Genomic DNA, 26247 nt, shown 5'->3' on the forward strand with positions numbered 1-26247 from the left:
CTGCCTCTGCCTCCCAAGTGCTGGGATTAAAGGCGTGTGCCACCACGCCCGGCTGCAATGTATGTTTTGAAGAGAAATTTTTCTGGGTCCTGAGTGATGGCTGCCAAGTAGGACAACCTGAGTTAAATTCAAGAACTCGCAAGGTAAAGTGGGGAAGCCATCCTTACACCCTGGCCTCTGGCCTCCATGCATGTGCCGTGGCAAACACATATGCAAAACATTCTTTTAACCAAGAAACCAAACTATGTTCTTTACAGGCAGGCTAGTGTTTTATTAATCTTACCCGCAGAGGATTTTCGTTGAGGTATGGAGGCTCTCCTTCAACCATCTCGATAGCCATGATGCCCAGAGACCATATGTCAACTTTGGGACCATAGGCTTTCCGTGTCACCACCTCTGGTGCCATCCAGTACGGTGTTCCAACCATAGTACTGCGTTTGCTCTGTTCAGGAGTGATCTGGGCACAGAAGCCGAAGTCAGCTACAGAAAAGCAAAGCAGATGATTAATGGCGTCAAGGGGAGCTCCACATATCCTCTCCAGAATACACAAAGCACCAGGGTTAGCTGAAGCGTCCACATATCCACCTCAGTAGACACGGCTGCGCCTCCAGCATTCAACCTCTTCTCTGTAAAGAATGTAAAACAGGGCTGGAGAGGTGGCTCAGTGGGTAAGAGCACTGGCTGCTCTGGCTGCTCTCCAGAGGTCCTGAGTTCAAATCCCAGCAACCACATGGTAGCTCACACCATCTGTAATGGGATCTGATGCCCTCTTCTGATGTGTCTGAAGACAACGACAGTGTAGTCACATACATGGCATAAATAATAAATCATTAAAGTTGGATTAGTACAATTAATATCATAAAATAGCCATCTGCCGGGCATGGTGGCGCACGTCTTTAATCCCAGCACTTGGGAGACGGAGGCAGGCGGATTTCTGAGTTCAAGGCCAGCCTGGTCTACAGAGTGAGTTCCAGGACAGCCAGGGCTATACAGAGAAATCCTGTCTTGAAAAAACCAAAAAAAACCCAAACCAAACAAACCAAAAACAAACAAACAAACAAACAAACAAAAGAATGTGAAAATAAAACAAAGTAGGCTAGCTTTAAGTTTTTTGAGGTTTTGATATACAAATAATTTTCACATTTACTTTTGACAGCATATAAATTATCAGGCCTTTTCTTCTGAGTAACTTAATTCTTACGAGTTAAAATTGAAAGAGGTCTAAAAATTTTATCTAAGGTGAATAATAAAACTAAATGCAATGATTAAATCTGGACACACTCAGAGCATGGAAACTACAATTCTTTCTTTCTGGTTGGTTGTTGTTTTTTAATACTTTCTTTTAACATTTATTTTGTATATGTAGGATGCATGTCTGAGTTTAAAGGAGAATTTTCTCTCACTGTGTGAGTTCTGAGAACTGACCTCAGGTTGGAAGGCTTGATAGCACGGTTACTAGATGAACCACCTGGCCAGCAGAACCTTACATTCGAGTAAAATAACCAAAGCCCGAATCTCTATGCAACCAACTTAGCAGAAGGCTTAGAAAAGACCACACTTAGCTGCAACTGCACAGGGAAGGTGCTCCAACTATCTTATCTATATTCAAGGAACAAGAGGCCTACCGCATGCAGTCAGTACCCGATGCTAAGCTGGCTGGGATAAGAAGTTATAACTTTTTCTTTCCTCCTGATTTTAAATCCATTTAACTCCTTATTTTACTTTTTAGATTTTATTCAGAGAGTTTCATGTAGCCTGAGTTGCCTTTGAACTCTAGATGTAGTCAAGAAAGACCTTGAAGGCCAGGAATGGTGGCACATGCCATTAATCCCAGCAACTGATAGGGAGGTAGAAGCAGGCCTGGGCGCTTGAGGCCGGTTTACACAGTGAGTACCATGATAGCCAGAACTCAACTAGTGAGTGAGACCTTGTCTCAAAACAAAAGTAAGAACAAAAAGAACAAAAACAAAACCCCAAAAAGAAAGGCCTCACTCGACCTCTGGAGCCTCCTAACTCACCCTTCCGATGCTAGGATGTGCTATCAAGGCTACACTGACTCCTTATGTAACCTCTGTCAGCAAGTGGTCTTGTAACCCTTAGACGTTAATTATGTATGTGTGTGTGTGTATATATATATACATACATACATACTTATTTATTTTGGGGGGGTGTTTACTTATTTATTTTTTTTTGTTGTTTTTTTTGTTTTTGTTTTCTTTGAGACAGGGTTTCTCTGTATAGCCCTGGCTGTCCTGGAACTCACTTTCTAGACCAGGCTGCCCTCGAACTCAGAAATCTGCCTGCCTCTGCCTTCACGAGTACCACCACGCCCTATAAATAAAACTGATGAACTACTTGACTTGTTTTATTTTGTAAATTGTTTTTAAAAACCTTGTTTTTTTTTGGAGATAAGATCTTTTTTTTTTTTTTATAAAGATTTATTTATTTATTATATGTAAGTACACTTTTCTGTCTTCAGACATACCAGAAGAGGGCATCAGTTCCCATTACAGATGGTTGTGAGCCACCATGTGGTTGCTGGGATTTGAACTCAGGACCTTTTGGAAGAGCAGTCAGTGCTCTTAACCACTGAGCCATCTCTCCAGCCCCCTGGAGATAAGATCTTACTGTGTAATTAGACTGGCTTTGAATTTACTGAAATTAAAGGCATGTGCTACCAGAGTTGTCTTTACTTCTGACTTTGTAAAAATAGGATCTCTTACTATAGTCCTCAAATAAGCTGACCTCAAATTAGCAGCAATCCTTCTGCCTCAGCTTCTTGAATGTAGGGATTATAGGCATGCCCCATTCCAAATTACTTTTAGATTATCTTTTCATCTTAGTACATGTATCATTGCTTTTTTCCTCCCTGGTTTTTCGAGACAGGGCTTCTCTGTGTAGTCCTGGCTGTCCTGGAACTCACTCTGTAGACCAGGCTGGCCTCAAACTCAGAAATCTGCCTGCCTCTCACTCGTCTCAAGTGAAGTAACAAGAGCCACCTAAGACTGTCCACTCAGGGATAGTGGGGCTCGTCGAGTTCCCTGCTGGGATGGATTCCCACTTCTGGCAATGGTTGTGTGAGCAAATCGTTCGTCCAAAAAGCCCTTTTCAAGTCCTCTTCATGTGGTTGGCTTTGGGAAGAATCTCCAGATAAATGCCGTGTCCTTTCTAATACACCAGAGCAAGAAATCTCTGCCTCCCGAATGCTGGGATTAAAGGCGTGCACCACCACTGCCCTGCTCTTTTTTCTTAAAAAAACAGTTATTTATTTTGTGTATGTGAGAACACTATAGCTGTCTTCAGACATTATCAGAAGAGGGCATCAGATCCCATTACAGATGGTTGTAAACCACAATGTGGTTGCTGGGAATTGAACTCAGGTCCTCTGAAAGAGTAGTCGGTGCTCTTAACCGCTGAACCATCTCTCTAGCCCATCAGCTGAAATCTTAAAACTAAAAATATTAAATGTCAATGTTCTGCTCAACATTTAAGATAGTTTAGTTTTCCCTTATAATGTTCTCAGACTCTTTCACACATATATTCAATAATTTTATAAATGAGACTATTAAAATTGTAACAATAGGGTAAACTAGAATTTATAGTGAAAATGAGTGTTTATAATAAGCCAGGGGCATCCCAAATAATCTTTAAAAAGTTATTTGTGTAGGGAGAGAAAAGTGAATACATGCACACACGCACACATGCAGGCACACGCACATGCAGGCACACATGCACATGCAGGCACACATGCACATGCAGGCACACACACATGCAGGCACACACACACATGCAGGCACACACACATGCAGGCACACATGCACATGCAGGCACACATGCACACATCTTGAGGCTAGAGGATACACAGGATCCTGTCTCAAACTCAAAGTGGGGTGCACAGCTCGGTAGCTCTAGTATCCTAGGTTTAATCCTCAAACTGCATTAAACTGGGTGTGGTGGGACACCTGTAACTTGAGAGGCAAAAGGTAGGTCATGGCCAGCCTAGGCTACACAGCAAGTCCCATGGTAAAAGAATAGCACTTCACTGGAAAGAGAGGCCCATTGGACACACAAACTTTATATGCCCCAGAACAGGGGAACGCCAGGGCCAAAAAGGGGGAGTGGGCGGGTAGGGGAGTGGGGGTGGGTGGGTATGGGGGACTTTTGGTATAGCATTGGAAATGTAAATGAGCTAAATACCTTATAAAAAATGGAAAGAAAAAAAAAAAAGAATAGCACTGATTATTAAATAACATTTTAGAGAATATAGCTGAGAAAGGAGGGTGGACGGGGAGCAGGCCCTTTAGCAGATCAGATTTAAAACAATCTTGGTTTCTTGATTCAATGCTTTGAGTTTTGAAGCTAGAGAATTCTTGGGTCTTGCTGAGTCCTCCAGAGGGTTTTGTTGGTACTGACAGATTATGGCCCTAGAGGGAAAATGTCTGGCTGTTTCATGACCTTCCTGCATCTGACAGATAAGATCTCAGGAAACGGAGATTGTCTTCCAGGCACCCGAGATCAAGGTCACACACTCTTCCTCTAATTAGGCTATCTCTACAAAATTCTAGGACAGTGAAGGGGCGGGCTGAGAAAAATATTCCAAATAATCCTAGTCAAATTTCTCCTATAAGCAGAATTAGTATCAAGGTAGCCCAGACATTGGTCCTATGAATATTACTTTGTTTTAATCTCAAAAATAATTCCCAACATTATTATTCTCCTTATTGTACATCTGCAGAAACAGACAAAAAGAAATCAAGTAACTTGCTCAGAATATTCATCAAGTAGTAACAGCTTTGCTATGAACACAAGTCGCCCAGCTCAAACACAATGTACATTTAACAAGCCGCCCACCTTCACACAGTCAATCACAGATATATTAATAAAACATCCCTTCATTGCTACTCACTAAGTTTAACTGAGCCTTCCATTCCCAAAAGCACATTGTCACTTTTGATGTCTCTGTGGATCACTTGATTAGCATGTAAAAACTCCAACGCCTGTAAACACTGAACAGAAAAAACAGCTATCAATGAAACAACCCAACAAGTCTAAGGGAGGTCACACAGAACTGCAATGGCCTGAGTACTGCTCTTTCTAGTAGGAGACTCTCTAAGATTTAACATTTGTAGAGAAAAGATATTCTCTCATCTGCAGTTAAGAAATACAAACCAGTCACAACTTAGTGTGGACGTAATGCAACATGACTATGATCTAAGCACTGAGGCTCCAGGGCTGTACAAAGCATCACTATTAAAAAATAGCCTCGCCGGGCGTGGTGGTGCACGCCTCCTTTAATCCCAGCACTTGGGAGGCAGAGGCAGGCGGATTTCTGAGTTCGAGGCTAGCCTGGTCTACAAAGTGAGTTCCAGGACAGCCAGGGCTATACAGAGAAACCCTGTCACAAAAAACCAAAAAAAAAAAAAAAAAAAAAAAAAAAAAAAAAAAGCCTCAAAACCAACATTCTCTTCTACTGTCTGACCTTGAACTTTACTGTGTAGCAAAGGATGATCAGAACTCCTGATCCTCCTGCTTCAACTACCACAGTGCTGGTGTTACAGGGATGGGCTACTATACCAGGGTTATTAAATAATAATGCCTCATTCATTTTCTTGGTTTGGGAGGGTTGTGGGAGGTAAGGTTTTGTCCGATACCCTAAGCTGGCTTGGAGAGCCCCGTAATCCTGTTGCTTCAGTCTCACAAACTACTAGGACTACAAGTACAGGTCACTGCACCTGGAGATGGGTTCCCCACCCAGTCAAAACAACAGTTTATTTTACATTATGTGTGGGAAGGATAGTTTTGCACAAGTTCACTGCTTTCAGAGGTCAGAAGAGGAAATGGGATCCGCTGTAGCTGGAATTACAGGTAGTTGAAAGTAGCCAGATGTGGGTGCTAGGAACCAAACCCTGGTCCTCTGAAGAGCAGGAAGCAGTTTTAACCACTGAGCCATCTTTACAAGCTCCACTTCCCACTGACTTTTAAAACTCAGTTTTCAGTGGCTTCACGTATCAACTGCTGACTGGGCCTATTCAACCTCTAGGTCTTTTCAGGTTTAAATGACTAAAGCTACACTAGAGCATTTGGTAAGTATACACAGGTCTTGAGAAATTATGTCAACCTAAAGTGCACTTGTGGTCAGGCATAAGGTAGGTATATATATTTAATCCCACCACTCAGGAGACACAAGAGGGAACATTTATGTGAGGCCAGATAGAGCTACATAGTAGGGCCTTGTCACACAGGTACAAGAATGAATTGTGACTATTCTCATTAGAAACTGAGATACTGCAAAGTCTAATTAGTGTAAGCCATGGAAAAAGTAGCTAAGATTCGGGTGTTTGGCTCGGGCTCAGGGCTTCAACGTGTAAGTTGATGCTCTCACACTTTCACTCTATGCACAGTCTAGAGATGAGGGCTGGCAGCAGGGCTCAGTGGCACAGCACTAGAACTCAGGAGGCTCTGGGGCTCAGTGCCAGCACAACAAAGACAAGATACAAGCCCTCAGGGGACCTATGGCCACAGTGGCTTCAGTCCAAGGGGATCCAATGTCCTCTTCTGGCCTCCTAAGGTACTGCATGCACACAGTGCACTGGTATACATGCATACAAAATACCCATAAATACAAAATAAATATACATAAAATCTTAACAAAACAAAACTGTTTGGTCCAGTGCTCTTAAATGTGTGAGAAAAGTCAGTTGTATTTTCTTAAAAATTATTCTCGGGCTGGTGAGATGGCTCAGTGGGTAAGAGCACCCGACTGCTCTTCTGAAGGTCCAGAGTTCAAATCCCAGCAACCATATGGTGGCTCACAACCATCCGTAACGAGATCTGACTCCCTCTTCTGGAGTGTCTGAAGACAGCTACAATGTACTTCCATATAATAAATAAATAAATCTTTAAAAAAAAATTATTCTCATCAGAGTGGAACAAAATCTGTACACCATTTATAACCACTAAACATCTGGGCTGGAAGGCTGGTGAGGTGGATCAGTTGGGTAAGAACACTGACTGCTCTTCCAGAGGTCCTGAGTTCAAATCCTAGCAACCACATGGTGGTTCACAACCATCTGTAATGAGATCTGATGCCCTCTTCTGGTGTTTCTGAAGACAGACACAGTATATTTACATATGACAATAAATAAATCTATAGGCCAGATCGGGGGCAGGGGGCAGGGTGCAGAGCAAACAGGGGTCCAGAGTTCAAGTCCCAGCAACCACATGATGGCTCATAACCATCTGTACTCATATACATAAAATAAATAAATAAGCCTTAAAAAAAAAATCTGAGCTGGAGAGATGACTCAGTGGTTAAGAGCACTGATTGCTCTTCCAGAGGACCTGAGTTCAATTCCCAGCAACCACATGATGGCTCACAACCATCTGTAATGCAGTCTGATGCCATCTTCTGATGTGTCTGAAGAGAGCAATAGTGAATATATAAAATAAGTAAATAAATCTTAAAAAAAAAAAAAAAACAACCTAAAAATCTTATTCCAAATACTTAACACCCCACTTAAGTGGAAAAAAACCAGACACCCAGTCAGGTTCTGGGATACAAATGTACAATCTGTTACAGTTCTAAAATGCTGGCACGTAAAGAAAATCAAAGTGAATGGATGATACCAACTGTTAGATCAACTGAGAAGAACTGCTGAAAAAAACCTCAACAAATGCTTATATGTTAGCCAGCTTTTAAGTGACCACACATAAACATGTCCTTGAAGGGCTGTGTGCTGTGTGGAACAGGAAAGAGCTTAGTTGGTAGAGTACTGGCAAAGAACGGATAAAGTCCTGGGTAAATCTCCAGTTCCCTGTCACACTGGGCATGGGGGTGAATGCCTGTAACCCCAGCACTCAGGGGTGGAAGCAGGAGGACCATACGATCTTCCTCCTGCAGACTGTTTGGCTCAGCAGGATGTATGGGCTTCCTGCTGCCAAGCCTAACCATCTGAGTTCAGTTCCCCAGACACACATGGTGGAAGGTGAGAACACACTCCCACCATGTTTTCTTGTGACTTCTATGTATGTGTCATGGTATGCACATGCTCACACATATGCATACACATATAACTAAAAATGTAGTAACATTTTAAAAATACTTAAGAAAACAACTAGCCTCTTTACCTTCAGTGATCTTTACTAAAGCCAAGGGCAATGCACAGATACTTCATCGGATATGTCTTGTTTATCACATTGGCTCTACTTTTCACTACTGAATTACATAGTTTTTAACATTAAAAAAAAAAAAAAGACTTATGTATTTATATGAGCACACTGCTGCTGTCTTCAGACACACCAGGAGAGGGCATCGGATTCCATTACAGATGGTTGTGAGCCACCATGTGGGTGCTGGGAATTGAACTTGGGATCTCTGAAAGAGCTGTCAGTGCTTTTAACTGAGTCATCTTTCTAGCCCTGAATTACACATTTTTAATGCTCTCACATTTTACTTTGGAAAGTATCCTATCTGGATGATATAAACTGTTATCATCATGCTGCTAAAGTCTGCCTGTGACTTCTGTACCTCACCGGACTAAGTCTTGTTCCACTGAAGGAAAGAGCTAAAGTTTTTTTTGTTTTTCTGGGGACAGGGTCACACTATGTGGTCCTGGCTGGACTCCATGCCGAGCAGGGCTGAAGCTCTTATCTGATAAAATGATAGAGGAAAACCTTCCAGGATACAAAGAAAGACTCTCTGTCCACAAAAAAACCTTCCTTTTAAAAATTCTTGCAAAGCGCACATCTCCCTAATATCCGAAAGCAAGGTAAACCCACCTCTCTGCACACGGCGGCAATCTGCGCTTCGTCCATGCAGGTTTCTGTTACAACATCAGTGAGGGACCCACCAGCGAGGTACTCCATTACCACAAACAACTCATCTCCTACCAGGTAACTGAAAAAGAACATACGAAATACACACAGCTTTTTATTTTTTCTAAGAACATGGCTGTCTGCACTGAGGAATTAAAATGCCAAGCACAATAATGATAAAACCAAAGAGCCAACAGTTTGAGAACTAGGAACAGCACTAGACAGGAAGAATAGCACAAATTAAGATGTCCTGGGTGTGGTGGCACATGCCTTTAATCCCAGCACTTGGGAGGCCATCGAGGCAGACAGATCTCTGTCAGTTTAAGGCCAGTCTAGTCTACACAGTGAGCTCTCCAACAGCCAGAGCTACATAGTGAAACCCTGTCTAGAAAAAGATGAAACAGAATAAAACAACAACAAAACCCCAAAATTAAGATGCTTTCAGCTAGGTGAGGACAATCCCAACATTCAGGAAACAATTAAAAAGATCACTTTGAATTAGAGACCAGGAGGGTAAGATACTTGTCTCAAACAAAACAAAACGTTTCAGAATCATTTTAAAGTTATAGTTTACCCACACTGAGTATATACATAGATATGTGTTATAAGAATAATCCAAGGGGCCAGGCGTGGTGTCGCACGCCTTTAATCCCAGCACTTGGGAGGCAGAGGCAGGCTGATTTCTGAGTTCGAGGCCAGCCTGGTCTACAAAGTGAGTTCCAGGACAGCCAGGGCTATACAGAGAAACCCTGTCTCGAAAAACCAAAAAAAAAAAAAAAAAAAAAAAAAAAAAAAAAATCCAAATTAACTTATGTGTTTGAGTGTTTGGCCTGCATATATCTCTGTGCACCAATTGTGCATGCCTAGAGGCAAGCAGAGAGTACTGGATTTCCTGGGACTGGAAACAGTTGTGAGCCACTTTGTGGGTGATTAGAGTTGAACCCCAGTCCTCTATAAGAGTAGCTAGTGCTCTTTTTTTTTTTGCCCCCCCCCACCCGCAGGCTTACTTCTCAGCACTCTCTTTTAATCTGAAGTGCTATGCCTGCACCAAATAATCAAACTGCAAATTTCTGTCCTTTCTAAAAAGACAGTAGGTACTAACAATAAAATTTTGTTTTTTTGTTTACACATATGTGTACAGAGCTGGAGGAGGGACCCGGATGCCCTAGAACCACAGTCACAGCCGGGTACAAGCCACCATGTGAGTGCTGGGAACCACCCCGTGTCCACTCAAGGGCTGTCAACACAGCAGCTTTCCAGCCCTGTCGACAGCTCCATATTTTCATTTCAGTGTATGTTTGCTTCTTTTGTCACTTCTTTATGACTTTTCATGCATATGTTTGCCTCAGGGAGTTTGTGTGTACAAGAGTGTTGGCAGGGCGTGGCTTACAGGCAGTTGGGCGCTGCCCTGGGAGACCTGACCCTCTCCAGCCTCTCTTTCTCTCTCTCTCTCTTTTTTTTTTTTACATTTTACAATTTAATAAAACTCAAACACTTGTGCACATTGTATACTTGTAATTATGAAGCATCATGGATACCTTAATTAATTGTAATTATGAAGCATCATGGGTACCTTAATTAATCATGAAAAGCATTATAGTGCCAATAAGCCCTATTTTGATTATTCTTTCTCATTTTTTACTTTCTTTCACTCATTCTTGTTTTTTTTTTTTTTTTTTTTTTTTTTTTTTTAGAATTTATTTGTTTCCTCTTTAAGGACTTGTATTATCTTCATAGAATCTATTTTAAGGCATTTTACTTGTGCTGCAGCTGTGTGGGAACATCAGGGCTTGCTGTGGTAGGGTTTCTGGGCTCTAGGGGAGACATATCGTCTTGTCTCTTACTGATAGTGTTTTTGTTTTTGTTTTTTTTATTTTATTTATTATATGTAAGTACACTGTAGTTGTCTTCAGACACAACAAAAGAGGGTGTCAGATCTCATTATGGATGGTTGTGAGCCACCATGTGGTTGCTGGGATTTGAACTCGGGACCTTTGGAAGAGCAGTCAGTGCTCCTAACCGCTGAGCTGTCTCGCCAGCCCCATTCTCGTTTTTTAAAGACAGGCCCTTATCAGGCCCACCCTGTCTTAACCTCCTAGGCTGCCGTTACAGTGCTATTCACCAATCCTCCGGAGATCTCGCCTTTAAAGAAAACACTCATAGTTACCTGTCCAAGAAGTTAACTATGTTGGGATTCTTTAACTCTTTCATCACCAGAATTTCATTAATGATCAATTCCTTCTTTGGTTGTTTCTGTAAATTAATCTGCTTGATAGCAACCTGTAATAAACATATTTGAAACATCAAGACAGCATTCCTAATTCTCTAACAAAATTACAAGCACCGATTAGTTGATAATTCACATGTACATCTCACAGAGCAAGGCTGTGCCTTACTCACAGAGATGTTTTTACATGTATACAACTTATACACAATGTTTGGTGTTAGTCTAAATTATGCTTGAATTTGTATTTAAAACCTTTTTAACTTGATTCTGTCTGTTTTGCGTATGTGGGTGCACATGTGCCATGGGTACACATGCTGAAACAGGGAACGAGGTCAGGAAAATGAGTGCTCTTTCCCAAGGAGCCATCTCACTGACCAACCCTAGATTTATCTTCAAGTTTACTAACCAACTATATAAAAAATTAATTTTTAAAATTCAAAACTGGTACATATTTTAAAATTATTTATTTGTGATACTAAACATATTCATTCTTTGTTTACCTAACATAATAACTGCTGTGAAGACTTGGCAGATCAATTCTTTTTTTTTTTAAAGACTTATCTATTATTACATCTAAGTACACTGTAGCTGTCCTCAGACACACCAGAAAAGGGTGTCAGATCTCATTACAGATGGTTGTGAGCCACCATGTGGTTGCTGGGATTTGAACTCAGGACCTTCAGAAGAGCAGTCAGTGATCTTAACCACTGAGCCATCTCTCCAGCCCCCCCACCCCCCTGCAGATCAATTCTTATGCCAGCTCTAGGGCTAGGGAGATAGCTCAGCTGGTAAAGCTCTTCCAACCACTGAGATCTGAGTTCCTTCCACCCCAAACACTGCTGTGGTGACATGCACTCATAAAACCTAGGAAAGTGCATGCTAGGGAAGTGCATGCAGGCAGACCTGCTGGCTTCCTGGATAGCCAGCTTCACTTATTTGGTGAAGACAGCCTCTGGTCACTGCACATTCATGATCAAGCATGCATCGATTCTCCTCTTTCCTATACAAAGAGCCAACATGCAAACATGCAGACTTGAACAGTAGCTACCTCTTGCCCCAGGGCCACATCAGTGGCAGTAAAAACTGTTCCAGAAGCCCTGCAGGAAAAAAAAGACAGAATGAAATGCAAGTTCTTAAATGACTGTATTTACACAATTCAAAGATCTCAGACTTTGAACAACTAAAACAAGATTTAACATGTTAGACTCAGAGTTATGCAAAACAAAGAGGAAAATGAAAAGGCAATTCTTACAGCCAAGCCTTACACATGATATATTTCAGACCTATAAAAATATAGAAAAAGCAGCACACACTCACAAACCTACTTCTATGCTTAAGAAAAAAAAGAAGTGGTGTGGTGTGGTGGTGCATACCAGTCAGCCCAGCTCTCAGGGGAAGGAGACAGGGAATTTCAGGCCAGCCTGGTCTATATAGAATACACAGTGAATTCCAGGACAGCCAGGGCTAGGTAGAGAAAGATTGTGTCACACGAAAAAAACAAAAACAAAAAAAACAACAAAAAACCAAACTATCCAAAACAGAAAACAAACCAAAAAAAAAAAAAAAACCCTTTTCTAAAAAACAAAGACCTACAGCAGAGAAAGACCTACGGCAGGGTATCCGTGCCTAGGACCTGCACAGAGTGTGAGGCAGGAGGGCGATGCTGACTCAGTGCTAGTTTGGATGTCAGAGAGTTTGTCTCAAGAAAACAAAACTCAAACCAACCACCAAAATCAAATAATGAACCATGACAAACTTGAGGGCTGCCTCCTACCCTTGTAACAAGACCCTCTGATGTATATGTTCTGTGTGTATCCTGGGTTTGATGTGTGTAGAAAGAATATCTATGTCTGTATGGATGTAGCACCTAATAATAATAATAATAATAATGATAAAAATAAATTTGCTTAGGTAAGAAATATAAGGCGGGACATCCTGGAGGAAAAAGAATTCTGAGAGAGAGCCAGGCAGGAGATTCACCTGGGAAGATGTGAGGAGACAGATGCATGGTATCTGAGTATAGGTAACCAGCCACGTGACAGAATGTAGGTTAAAATAATTGGGTTATCTAAGTTATGATCAAGTCAGAGAAAAGACTAGATATATGATCAAGGAATTTGTAAATATATTTGGAGTCTGAGTCTTTTTCTGGAAGCATGGGGCTGGAAGGAAGAACCAGACCCTAACCTTACAGATGGGTACCATTCCTAGGCCATTTTTTTTGAACTTCTAATCACAAAAAGACATGGGTATGTTTCTTAAGAAAATATATTTGACTTTATTTTTAAGCTTCACAATATTTTGTCTCATGAATTTCTCTGCAATTTTAACACTGGATTTATAATTGTCATTTATACACATAAGAATTGCTTTTGTTCATTCATCATTATTACTATGTAACTTATCTATTATATGTAAAAATACAAAGGTTAAAAAAAGCCAGAGAAATAGCTCAGTAGTAGAGCTATTCATGCCTAGATGCATGAAGCTCTCTCTAGGTTTAATCCTCGGCATTGAAAAAAAGGTGATTTTCATTTTCTTTTTTTTTTGTTATTAAAACCAGTGCTACAAATGAGACTTGTAGAGAGAATAAAAGAAAAAACCAATACTGCCAAAAGCCTGCAATAAGTATTTCAATTGTCTTTAAAATATATTATGAGTATAAAATTTCTATCTATCTGATCCCTCACCACCTATGGGAAATGACATACAGCAAAAAGCAATGAAAACTACACACAGTGACACACAACTGTAGTCACAGCACCAGGGAAGCAAAGGATGGAGGATCACTAAGATTTAACTACACAGTGCATGTGGGACAGCCTGGGCTACATAGGGAAACCTTATTGAAGAAGATGATGATGGAGGAAGTAAAAAGGAGGATTAGAATAGGGTCAGGGAAAGAGGGAGACAGGGGAAGAGAGGGCAGACAATGTAAAGCTACTATTAACCAGTGCTGGATTACGCTTATTTTTTTGAGACAGGTCTCACTATGAGCTAAGGCTATTCTCCAACCTGTGGCAATCCCTCAGGTGATGGGTTTGCAAGTGTGTATAATTACAGCCAATTTAGAAGTGCAGGGTCTTTTTGGTTTTTTTGTTTTGTTTTGTTTTTTTCGAGGCAGGGTTTCTCTGTGTAGCCCTGGCTGTCCTGGAACTCACTTTGTAGACCAGGCTGGCCTCGAACTCAGAAATCCACCTGCCTCTGCCTCCCGAGTGCTGGGATTAAAGGCGTGTGCCACCACGCCTGGCTAGAAGTGCAGTTTTATTTTAATATAAATACATAATATACATACAAGTGTGTTATGAATTTACAATCTCCCAGGCAGAACAGTTCTGTGCTCAGTGTCAGAGGGAGGTGCCATAGTGAATATGATGTCAGAAGAGAGCAACACTTACCCTTGCCCAATTTTTTCATATCTTGTGTATTTTTTCTTTGGGTCCCCTATGCTCACAATAGTTCCTGTTTTAAACAAAAATCAGAAATCAGTCAAGCAAACTTAATGCAAACAAAATTTGAGAATTATTCCTTTTAATAATCTACACTGATTATAAAAGTGTTTTTCCATACACCAAGCTTCAAAAATAATGTTTTAAATAATCAATACTAAAGACAAATAATTAGGGACTGGAGAAATGTCTCAATGCTTGAAAGCACAGAACCTGGGTCCAATTCCCAGCACCCACATAGTGGTTCACATTGTCCCAGAACTCCAGTTCCAAGGGATCCCACACCCACCTCTGCCCTCTGCTGGCACCAGGTATGCACTCAGTACACATACATACAACAATACCAAACACACACACACACACACACACACACACACACACACACAAACACACGCATGCGCGTGCAGCTTAATACACATAATTTTAAAGTTGAGAATTAAGAATAAGAAGCAATAAAAGGTGGTTGCACTTTTCCATCAGTTGGAATGTTTGTTAGTTTGAGACAGGGTTTCTCTGTGTAGCCCTGGCTGTCCTGGAACTCCCTCTATAGACCAGGCTGTCCTCAAACTCAGAGATCCACCTGTCTTTTGTTTCCTGAGTGTTGGGATTAAAGCTGTGCATCACCATTGTTGACAAGGTTAGACTTCTTACTCACTTTCTTAGAAATCATGACATTTTAGTATAACCAATTGCTTTGTAAGCCTAAAACTCATGGGGTCCTCAGAACGGAGTGATATATTACTAATTTAAAAACCAAAACCAAAACAAAACAAGGCTAGTCTGGAACTCAATACATAGCTGAAGATAACCTTGAACTTTTGACCTTCTTGCTTCCAACTCACAAATGCTGGGATGCAAGTATTCAGCATCCTAGCCTATTTATGTAATGCTGGGATCTAACATCTCAGTGCATGCTAGGCAAGGACTCTACTGAGTGAGCTCCATCCTCAGCCCTTTTCTTAGACTATTATTTGTTTGAGATAGCCCTGACTAACTCAGAACCTACTTGTAGCCTAGGCTAGCCTTGAAGTCATACCAATACTCCTGGCTCAGTCTCCCAAGTACTGAGATTTCACAGAAGAGTCTTCATGCCTATCTAGGACTTTGATAAACTGTGAAATTACTTACTAACAGAAATAATAAGTGAATAAATAGCAGAATAACCCATAAGTGGCTGTTCAAATGTTTCTAGTCCATCTTCTACTTTTCTGTATCCTTATAAAAACTAAGTAGGGGGCTGGAGAGGAGGTTCAGCGGGTTAAGAGCACTGATTGCTCTTCCACAGGTCCTGAGTTCAAATCCCAGCAACCATATGGTGGCTCACAACCATCTGTAATGAGATCCAATGCCCTCTTCTGGTGTGTCTGAAGACAGCTACAGTGTACTCACATACATAAAAAATAAATAAATAAATAAATCTTAAAAAAAGAAAACTAACCTAAGTATACTGAAAAAGATCTTTAATATGCTAAGAGATACTAAATTCAGAAAACTGTGGAAAAGTCATAATTTAAATTCAGATTTACTATTAGGTCAAATGGGAAAAAAATAACACAGCACTGTCACTTGTTCAAGGTAAGACATGAACATGTGACACTAAGTCAGAGTAGTCTACAAGTCCCCACCGTAAGCCGGCCATTTCACTCTGAGCTCTACAACAAAGTCAAACCCGCAGTAAGACAAAGCTGCAGAGGGAGCCACAGCAAAGAGGATGAGATTACTGAGCCATGACTTGATGGCAGTAGCACTGCCCTGGCTTACTGCTTGAAGTAGCAGCTTTCCCAGGAGAAGGATGTATTTCTACGAAAGGCTAGGGTACAAGCAGGTTCACACTTTATAATAAAGTACTGAAGAATAAAAGCAGTAACTTTATGACTTAAACACTATCTACATGGAGTCTTTCCCTGACTCGCCCGCCCTCTTTTTCCCGCTTCCTCTTCATCCTCCTCCACCACCCTACCCCCACCACAGCAGTGAGTGCTCCTTGGAGCTGCTGGAGATTTACGAGCAGATATTATTGTTACCTTTTAATGTGTGACCTAAGGAATCAATGGTGGGTTGTAAGTTAAAAGGAAATAAAAGACCCTACCCAGTACACACTTTATGCTGACGTACATTACAGAAGGTCACTTTCTTTAGGAACATTTGTGTGTTTACTGTGTTGTGTACGGAGATCAGAACACAGGGATTGTTCTTTTCTTTCTACACTTGATCCTAGGGATGGAGCTCAGGTCGTGAGACTTGGTGTTGTGTCCTTTCTCTCAGAACTGTCTTGCCAGTCCGTAAGAGACATTTTTATATAGGTTTGTACTGAAAAATTGTAAATGTGCATACAAACATACAAAGCCCCTTCCCCTTCGACAGAGTTTCAAATTATGTCCTTTCCATGTGGTTGGCAGGGATCAAAGTTTTGCACACACTAAGCAAGTGCTCCCAAGTGAGCAACAAATATCCCCAGCTCTGGGACAAATGTTTTTACAAAAACAAAGGACAGACTGCATACTTAATTTCTCCATAATCTCTTCATCGGTCATCTTGGCTTTCTTTTTCTGTTTGTCTGAAGACTTGGCACCACTGTCAACATTAGAATCACCAACTGGAGCAGGAATGGGGTCGATGACAGACCGTGTGTAAATCTGCAGAGATATACATGATGAGACTTACTTAAGAAAAAACATTTTCAGATGATCTTGGTAGCAGAAAATTCCTTGTTTCCTCCTCCCACTGTTTTGAAGAATGGGAACAGTACAGTCACACAAGGAACACACAGCTAACAGGCACAGTGGTGCATGTCTATAAGGCAACAGGTATAATGTGGTACACAGATATACGCATAAAATAAAAACCCTAAAAGAGCAAGCTAGGCATGGTGGCACACACTTGTATTTGGGTGCTTGAGAGGCAGAGTCAGAGGTCAGGAGTTCCAGGCCAGCATCAGCTACATAGTGAGTTAGAAGCCAGCCTAGACTACATGAGACCCCGGCTCAAAATGAACCCCAACATAACATACTAAGAGAAAAGAATAGGGGTTTTGATATTGAAATAACTGTAACTACCTGCCCTGTAAATTTTACACAAATTCAACATTTCCCTTTCCTTTCAAGCAGCCTGTCCTGAGGGAGAAAGAATAGTCGTCTATCCCTGCAGCAGTCAGAGCCGCCTGCTGAGCCTGCTCCGCCCCGCGGCAGCACGATGTCTGCATGCCATCTCCCCACAGCGGAAAGGGCAGTGCTGGAGCAGTTCCTTATTGCATGGAGCCACTCTTAAAATTCTCTCAGTTGGTGAGTAACTTCAGTCTTAAATAATACCTCTTCATTGGACATACAGCCCTTTGAGAACAAGATTAAAATATATAATCCAGGGAACAACAATGATCTAAGTTTTAGATATAATAGTAACCTATATTGAGAAACCTAAAGAAATAAACACTCTTTAGAATGGGGGAAAAATCTAGAAAGGAAAGCCTCATGAGTTAAGTATTTTAACTTTTGAAGAAGCTGTTAATTTTCTGTTTGTTATTTGAGAGATAGGGTCTAGCATATTAGTATGTAGCTCTAGCTGGCCTGGAACTCTCTAAACCAGCTGGCCTCCGACTCACAGAGACTACCTGCCATGCTGGGATTAAAGTTGTACACCACCACACCCACTCAGGACATTATGTTTCAAAGTTGTTCTTATGAATTTTAATTTACTTATTGTGTTTTATATGTGTGCACACACGTCCTAATGTGCACGTGGCAGTCAAAGGACAACTTGCAGGAGTAAGTTCTCTCCCTCTACAATATGGTCCCAGGGATTAGATGCCAGCTGTCAGGCTTGCTGGCTGAGGCATTTCATCAGCTCCAAAAAGCAGGTTCTGAAAAATATCTAAGTTTCTCCACAATACACGGGTTGTTTGTTTGTTTGTTTGTTTGTTTTTGGTATTTCAAGACAGAGTTTCTCTTTGTAGCCTTGGCTGTCCTGGAAATCACTCTGTAGACCAGGCTGACCTTGAATTCAGAAATCTGCCTGCCTCTGCCTCCCAAGTGCTGAGATTAAAGACGTGCACCACCACTGCCCAGCCATAATACAGTATTTTAAGCTCAAAGGCCTTTTAACATTTTGACAGCAAGTTCAAACACACACCAATTATTTCAAGACACAGAGTTGGGGGTCATCAGCCTGTCACTCACTGATTTTGTATGATCTGGCCGAGGGGCAATGACGGGAGGAGCAGCGTCTTCATCATCATCATCTTCCTCTGTCACTACAGCTGATGTCTCTGACCCCTTGGTGTTCAGCTGCATTCATCACAGCAGCAAAGAGAGGATAAACCAATAACATCAAAGGTTAACATGGGGCTCCCCTATAAAAACAGTCTTAAAAGCTTATTTCTTCAATAGCTAATATAAAAACTACCAAACTTCACTGGTTCCAATACAACCAATTAAAAAGTAAATGAATATATACGGTGAGTATCATTTCAGTGGGAGGGGACTCTGCTAATGACTGATCCTGAGGTCTGTGTATGGTGTGACTGCTCTACCACTGAGCTACGTTCAGAGCTCCCGAGTACACTGGGGCACTATTCCTGCCCTTTACATAAGCACACACGGTGCTCTGTTAAGTAAGCAATCTTCTTAAGACCAAACTGAAGGTTCTCTGGACTCTGTAGACATAAACCTCATTTTGAGGAATTTAAGAGATCCAGCTTCACCAGTTAACAAAGCAAGAAAAGGAGCTGACAAGTTTTGTTTTGTTTTTTAAACTATTTAGAATGTGACACAATTTACCACACTCAGAACGGTACTGGTAGGGGTTATGGGAGGAGAGACTATGCCATCCAGTTCACCATATTCAGGTTCAATCTGGAAACAGTGGAAGAGTAATTAAATTGCACTGGAAGCCATTATAAAGATTAAACTGCCCAACAAGCAAATCCTATTTACTTAATATGGTTTCTTCAATTAAACAAATGGCTAACTTTAAAAAAAGAAAGAAAGAAAGAAAGAAAAAACAAAGAGGTATTTATCTGATGGCTAATTTTACTTTATTTTTGGTTTTTTAAGATACGGTCTTGCTAGTCACCCAGTCCTTCAAATTCACAGTGATTACACAACCTTGGCCTCTTGAGAGTTGGGGTTGGAGACATGGCTACCACATTTACACTTGATCTTAGCCAAAAGGCAGGAAGCGATGGCTACCACATTTAACTATTTAAAGATGTATTTATTTTATGTATGAGTACATTGTTGCTATACTCAGACACACCAGTAGAGGGCAACAGATCCCATTACAGATGATTGTGAGCCACCACGTCATTGCTGAGAACTGAACTCAGGACCTTTGGAAGAGCAGCCAGCGCCCTTAACTGCGGAGTAATCACTCCAGACCCTTGTTTTTATATATTTACCAAGCAAATTAAAATAGACTTGTTCTAGGCAACTGTACTGGCTAGTTTTGTGTCAACTTCACACAGCTGGAGTTATCACAGAGAAAGGAGCTTCAGTTGAGGAAATGCCTCCATGAGATACAACTGTAAGGCATTTTCTCAATTAGTGATCAAGGGGGAAAGGCCCCTTGTGGGTGGGACCATCTCAGGGCTGGTAGTCTTGGTTCTATAAGAAAGCAGGCTGAGCAAGCCAGTAAAGAACATTCCTCCATGGCCTCTGCATCAGCTCCTGCTTCCTGACCTGCTTGAGTTCCAGTCCTGAATTCCTTTGGTGATGAACAGCAGTATGGAAGTGTAAGCCAAATAAACCCTTTCCTCCCCAACTTGCTTCTTGGTCATGATGTTTGTGCAGGAATAGAAACCCTGACTAAGACAGCAACCTAAATCAGAATGCAAATTATAATAAATTATTAACTTACTGCTGGTGTTCCAGAAGGGAAGCCATCTTTCTCTGAATGTGAAACAGAAAAGATATGTATTACCAAACTGAGAAAGAAAAGTGAACTGGGAAATCACACACACACACACACAAGCAGACAGGGTTTTGCTATGTAGCCCTAGCTGACCTGATATTTGCTATACAGTCCCTGCTAGTTGTTGTTTCTCCCCCTACCCCCATCCCTATTTTAGATTTTATTTATTGCATGTATAAGGTTGGGCGTATCCTTGGCTGCTGTGGAGCTAGAAATACAGACCAGTATGGCTTTGAACACACAGAGCTCTGTCTACCTCAGCCTGCTGAGTGATGGGATTAAGGTGTTTTCCAAAACGCCGGATGGATGGCAAAGCACTGTCCTGTCAGAGCTGATTTATGTCACAAAGTCACTTCCACTACAGCCTACTCACAACAACCATCTCAAGCATGACCTTGTCTATACATTTAGACGCTTTGCCTTCCATTGCTGGAAGTCATTTAAAAGCATCATAGAGGAAAAGGTTAAATAAGCAAAGAGCTCAAACATCCACCAACTCTATTTCTGGCAAAATGATAAGGTTTATATAATCACCAGACATCAACACTCTCTAAAGGGCAGATTTATGCAGGAGAGAAGGAGCGACAACAGCTATACTTCCATTGTTGATTGTCCCAGAAGGAATCTTTTCTCACCACCGTCTGGGGTCTTACCAGGAGGAGTGAAACTCAGGTACTTCTGTTTCACAGTGTTGGAGTCGTAGAACTTCAAGACATCCAGCACTGCCTGAGGGTTCTTCTTCTGCTCGAGTTTGGTAATGTTGGAGGTCTGCAACAGCCGCGCCCACTGTTCTGGCATGCCCTAACCAAAAGAAACCCATAAATGAGTTATGGTTTAATGCTCGAATAAAAACATTTCACAGACCAATGACAATGCCTGCACAGCACATGTAATGGAAGGCTGTGAGCTGCTGTGTGGGTGATGGGAACTGAACCAGGTCTTCTGCAAGAGCAAGTGCTCCTAACTGCTAGGCTAGCTCTACAGCCGGTACTTACTTACTTTTGAAACAAAGTTTCAACTATATAGCTCAGCCTGGCCTGAAACTCTGAAAACAGTCTGAGTTCCAGTTGCCTTAGTTGCCCATAGCTGCCTCAGTGTTGGGATTACAAAAGTACAGTAGTTTTTATTTTGTTTTTCAAGACAGGGTTTCTCTGTGTAACCCCAGCTGTTCTGGGACTCACTCACTCTGTAGACCATGCTGGCCTCAAACTCAGAGATCTGCCCACCTCCCAAGTGGATTAAAACTGTATTCCACCATGTCTGGCCAAAAGGTAAACTTACAGTGAACTCTCCCGTAACAGCATCAAAGCCAACATGGATGGTGTGCTCAAAATCAGATGGGGGAGAAATCTCTGGCCGTTCTTTTTCTTTCTTTTTACTTCCTGGGGGATGGGGGAGAAAATTATCTCTTTAAACAAGGCTATCTATGGCACTTATTACTGTATTTGTAAGTTCTGAAACCAATTATGAATGAACTTATGATAGGAACTGATTGATATCGACATGCACCCTGCTGGACACAATTTACGGGCGCCACTTGTGAAAGCGACCATCTTTCCCTCCCTCCTCCTCCAACCTGATTTTCTGAGACAGGCCTCATTCTCCAGCCCACATTGGCCTCAAATTCAGGGCAATTCTCCTGTATAGCCTAAGAATATTAAGGTTGAATACATGAGCCACAATACCTGGCTTACACTTTTCTTTTCATTACAGTCTGTAAATATTACATCTTTAAATTACCGAACTCTCCTATAGTTGTACTGTAAAAAAAAATTACAACATTCTTGCAACATCAGTAACATTTTTTGCACATTCAAATACATCAATTCCTTCTCCTCCCCAGTCCTCCTCCTCTAATCTGTAGCTCTTAAAACCAAGGATCTATTTCTGGATGCTCTGCTCTCTTAAAATCATCTGTCTATCATTATGCCAATCCTGTCTATCTTGATTACTGTCATCCTTATAACAAACAATCAAAGTATAGTCTACGTCCTTTTTTTTTTTCTATATGAAAATAACAATGTTTCACATTTCTACAAAAAGCCTCCTAGGGCTGTGACAGGAATTGCATTAATCTATGAATCTACTTAGAATTTATATACATCTTGCATTCTGATCCATGGCCAACCACAAATCGTGATTGCTGGGAATTGAACTCAGGACCTTTGGAAAAGCAGTCAGTGCTCTTAACTACTGAGTCATCTCTCCAGCCCCCAGCCTGTTCGGTTAATTTTAAATACTCCTACTAAGAATTATTTCTCATTGTTCTTTGATCACTGTTTTCCTCTGATAATAATGTTTTCTTTTTAAATATCTATCTATCTATCTATCTATCTATCTATCTATCTATCTATCTATCTATATATCTATATATCTATTTATTTATTATATGTAAGTTCACTATAGCTATCTTCATACACTCCAGAAGAGAGCATCAGATTTTGTTATGGATGGTTGTGAGCCACCATGTGTTTGCTGGGATTTGAACTAAGGATCTTTGGAAGATCAGTCGGCGATCTTAACTGCTGAGCCATCTCACCAGCCCAATAATTTTCTTGTTTCATGAATTTGTCTTCTTTCCTTAAAGGTTATGCTGTGTATACATGTATGTTGGCTGAGTTATTTGGCTTGTTGGTTTTCTACTTAAGTGGAATGCGTCTTTTAAATTTCTATTTAATAAAATTATAGATATTTGGATATAGATTTTTAGCCTTGGCTAGACTTGATTTCATTTAGTAGTCCAGGCTGGTCTCACAGGCATGTGTCATCTGGTACTCCCTGTTGCTCTGGGCTCTTCTGTCTTCGAATTTTCTTCAGATGTCTGGTGACTCTTTGCTGTCCACTTCTACAGAAAAACATTACACAACTAACTGGAAGACAAGCTAGATCAAAGATGAGGCCAGGGTTCAGTGTGTCAGAAGTGCTTTCCCTAGGGAAACCTTCCAATGTCTGGTCTGAAGGTGGGACAGGCAGAAAGTACTCTGAAAGCAAGGCAGACAAAACAAGTCTTGTATGATGACTTGGACCAAATCTTTACTTTTTATTCTGATGCTTCAACTTTCTAGATTTTCCAAGGAGAACATACGTATTGCCTGCTAGTGGAGTGAGATGGTGAATCCTGACACATGTGATTCTACTACAGTGCTGTCTGAGAGTCTGTACATACGACAGTAATAAACATGCCAGCACATGCTTTTCTTTGCTCACAATGACACTACTCATCTAGCACTCACAGGAAACAATACCACTTTTTGACCAGTAATGACACATTTCTGAAAAATGTCCATACTTCCTCTAGATCCTCCAGGTACATATATTTATCAACAAGAGATGTGGCAAGAAGGCAGGTCACATCAATTATGGAAAGGAGTAGAGGGAAAGTAATTATTAAGCTTTCAAAAAATTTTGTCTTTACGAAAACACACAATTACACCTTCCCTATGCAACCTTTCATTTTCCACAGACTGACTAGAGTAATCGGAGGCTAGAACTTCTAGTTCTCTTTTTGTCCCTGTACTTACACTCATACTGCAAACAGGAGAAAGTATTTGCTGGCTATACACTAATAGTTTAATTTGTATACCGTTTTTGTAGAAATGACAGAGAAACAAAACCTTGTGTATTAAGAAAAACATTAAAAAAAAACCAAAAACCCAACCCTCCTCCGAAGCTTTTCTCCTGGGAACTTCCTCACCACTTCCCAATGTATACTACTGGGAAAGATGCTATATGTCCTTCATCATGGGTATCTAGTCCAACATGGGCACCAACTTCAAGCTACATAAACCACACTGTCCCACACTGTCCTAACATTCCAGCCAGCTGTTTTACAGGGTGACTATCTGAGTTCCAGAAAATCACCATAGTTGTGGTGGCCAGATTATAAATAAGGGAGGCCAGCTGGTATGGACAGAATGTTTCATAAATGTTAAGGGCTATAGAAAACATTACAGGAAAACATGAACGTGACTGAGCAGCCCAGAGATGTACCAAGATATATTATTAGTCCAATCAAATAAAAATGACAGGCAAGCAAAGTGCCTCAGTGGGTAAAGATCCCTGCTGCCAAGCCTGACGACCTGAGCTTGATCCCCTGGACACCCGTGGTAGAAGGAAAAAACCAACTCTCACAAGGTGTCTTTTGACTTCTACACATGCACCCTGATTCAAAGCCACTTGCATGCACACAGGCTTAGTTAATGTAAATTTGTTTGTTTGAAACAGTACCTCTCACAATATCATGCCCTGGCTGTCTGAGAACTCACAGAGATCTTCCTGCTTCTGTCTTTGCTTCCTGAGTGCTAGGAATAAAGTTATGTCTCCACTCCTGGCCTTTTTTTTTTTTTTTTTTTTTTTAAGATATAATTTCTCTGTATAGTCCTGGCTGCTATGGAATGCTTTCTATAGACCAGGCTGGCCTTAAACTCAGAGATCTGCCTGCCTCTTGAGTGTTGAGATTAAAGGTGTGTACCACCACCACTGACCAAAAACAAGGAGGAGGAAGAAGAGGGGAGGAGGAGGAAAAAGAGGAAGAGGAAGGAGAGGGGGCTGGAGAGATGGCTCAGCAGTTAAGAGCATTGACTGCTCTTTTAGAGGTCCTGAGTTCAGTTCCCAGCAACCACATGGTGGCTCACAACCATCTGTAATGGGATCTGATGCCCTCTTCTGGTATGTCTCATACATAAAATATATAAATAAATCTTTTTTTTTAAAAAAAAGAGAAGCCGGGTGGTGGTGGTGGCACATGCCTTTAGCCTTTAGTCCCAGCACTTGGGATTTCTGAGTTCAAGGCCAGCCTGGTCTACAGAGTGAGTTCCAGGGCAGCCAGGGCTACACAGAGAAATTCAGTCTCGAAAAAAAACAAAACAAAACAAAACAAAAGAGAAAAAGAAGAGGAGGAGGAAGAAACCCTAGATTTAGTGACGAAATATATTCATGTTTAAAAATGTAAGTCCATTTTCCACGTTTGCTTGTCATAGACCATGGAAAATTCTTGAATCACTTCTGAAACCTATTTAATAACAAAACGGCAGCAGTAGGAAGAGGCAGTAAAATCCCAAGTCACATGTTGACATGAAATCTTAAGGCCACTGCCTTTTTCTCCATGTCACCTAACTGAAGTCACTGTGAAGAACAGCCTCATCTGAAGTTGAGCCTAGTGTCTTGCGATCCCAGCACTTGGCAGAATGAGCTAGAATTCCACTGTGAATTCCAGAACAGAAAAGAGGAAGAAAGAAAACATTCATCTACTTGAACAGAAGACTCTTCTTTTCTTGTGATTTACAATAGCTTCAAGCGAGAGAAACCAAACTTGTTCTGTCACACACAAGGTATTTATTCTCAGGGAAGTAGGTGAAGTATATACTAGTATTAACATTAATACTGGATTTCTGGGCAAGAAAGATGTTCACACATCATCTTTGTAACTCATCGGATATGAATATGCACACAGGCTGAATTATGGAGTGTAAAACTGCCTCAGTTGATGACTGCCCCACCAACTCAACACCTGCTATATGACTAAGCTCACTGCCATTTTCATTATTAAAACTACCAAACTGGTTGAGGGCTCCTGCAAAGCCCGACAGTTTCAAGGCAGTCAGTCTTAGACCTTGTTTCTGTATGGCTATTACCAGTACCTCAAATAGAAAGGTAGCCAGCTCTCTTGTCCTGACTGAAATTCTGCAATGATTCCCCAGGGGGAAAAAAAAATCTCAACTCCATACCACAGAATACTAGGCCCTTTGTGACCAAATCGTTCCCACCTTTTCTGCTGTGTGCAGTTCTGTGTGAATATCACACATGCCTGTCATTATCAGGTGCCCTGCTGTTAAGTCACATTAGCCTGCAGTA

General features: G+C 41.2%; 1 protein-coding gene across 2 annotated transcripts in view; it reads right to left on the reverse strand.

Annotated features, from left to right (window-relative positions):
- Pak2 (p21 (RAC1) activated kinase 2) overlaps positions 1-26247 on the reverse strand; it is a 63053-nt gene that overhangs the window by 6516 nt on the left and 30290 nt on the right. For both annotated transcript variants that reach the window (NM_177326.3, XM_006522072.4), the window contains exons 3-13: positions 21676-21776; positions 21048-21195; positions 20341-20372; positions 18663-18770; positions 16994-17126; positions 14440-14503; positions 12090-12138; positions 10982-11094; positions 8779-8896; positions 4907-5006; positions 284-480 (exon numbers count right to left, since the gene is read on the reverse strand). In NM_177326.3, the coding sequence (NP_796300.1) occupies positions 284-480; positions 4907-5006; positions 8779-8896; positions 10982-11094; positions 12090-12138; positions 14440-14503; positions 16994-17126; positions 18663-18770; positions 20341-20372; positions 21048-21195; positions 21676-21776 (1163 nt within the window). The remainder of the gene's footprint in view (positions 1-283; positions 481-4906; positions 5007-8778; positions 8897-10981; positions 11095-12089; positions 12139-14439; positions 14504-16993; positions 17127-18662; positions 18771-20340; positions 20373-21047; positions 21196-21675; positions 21777-26247) is intronic.

The sequence above is a fragment of the Mus musculus genome, chromosome 16 (genome assembly GCF_000001635.26).
Source record: "Mus musculus strain C57BL/6J chromosome 16, GRCm38.p6 C57BL/6J".
Taxonomy (NCBI): domain Eukaryota; kingdom Metazoa; phylum Chordata; class Mammalia; order Rodentia; family Muridae; genus Mus; species Mus musculus.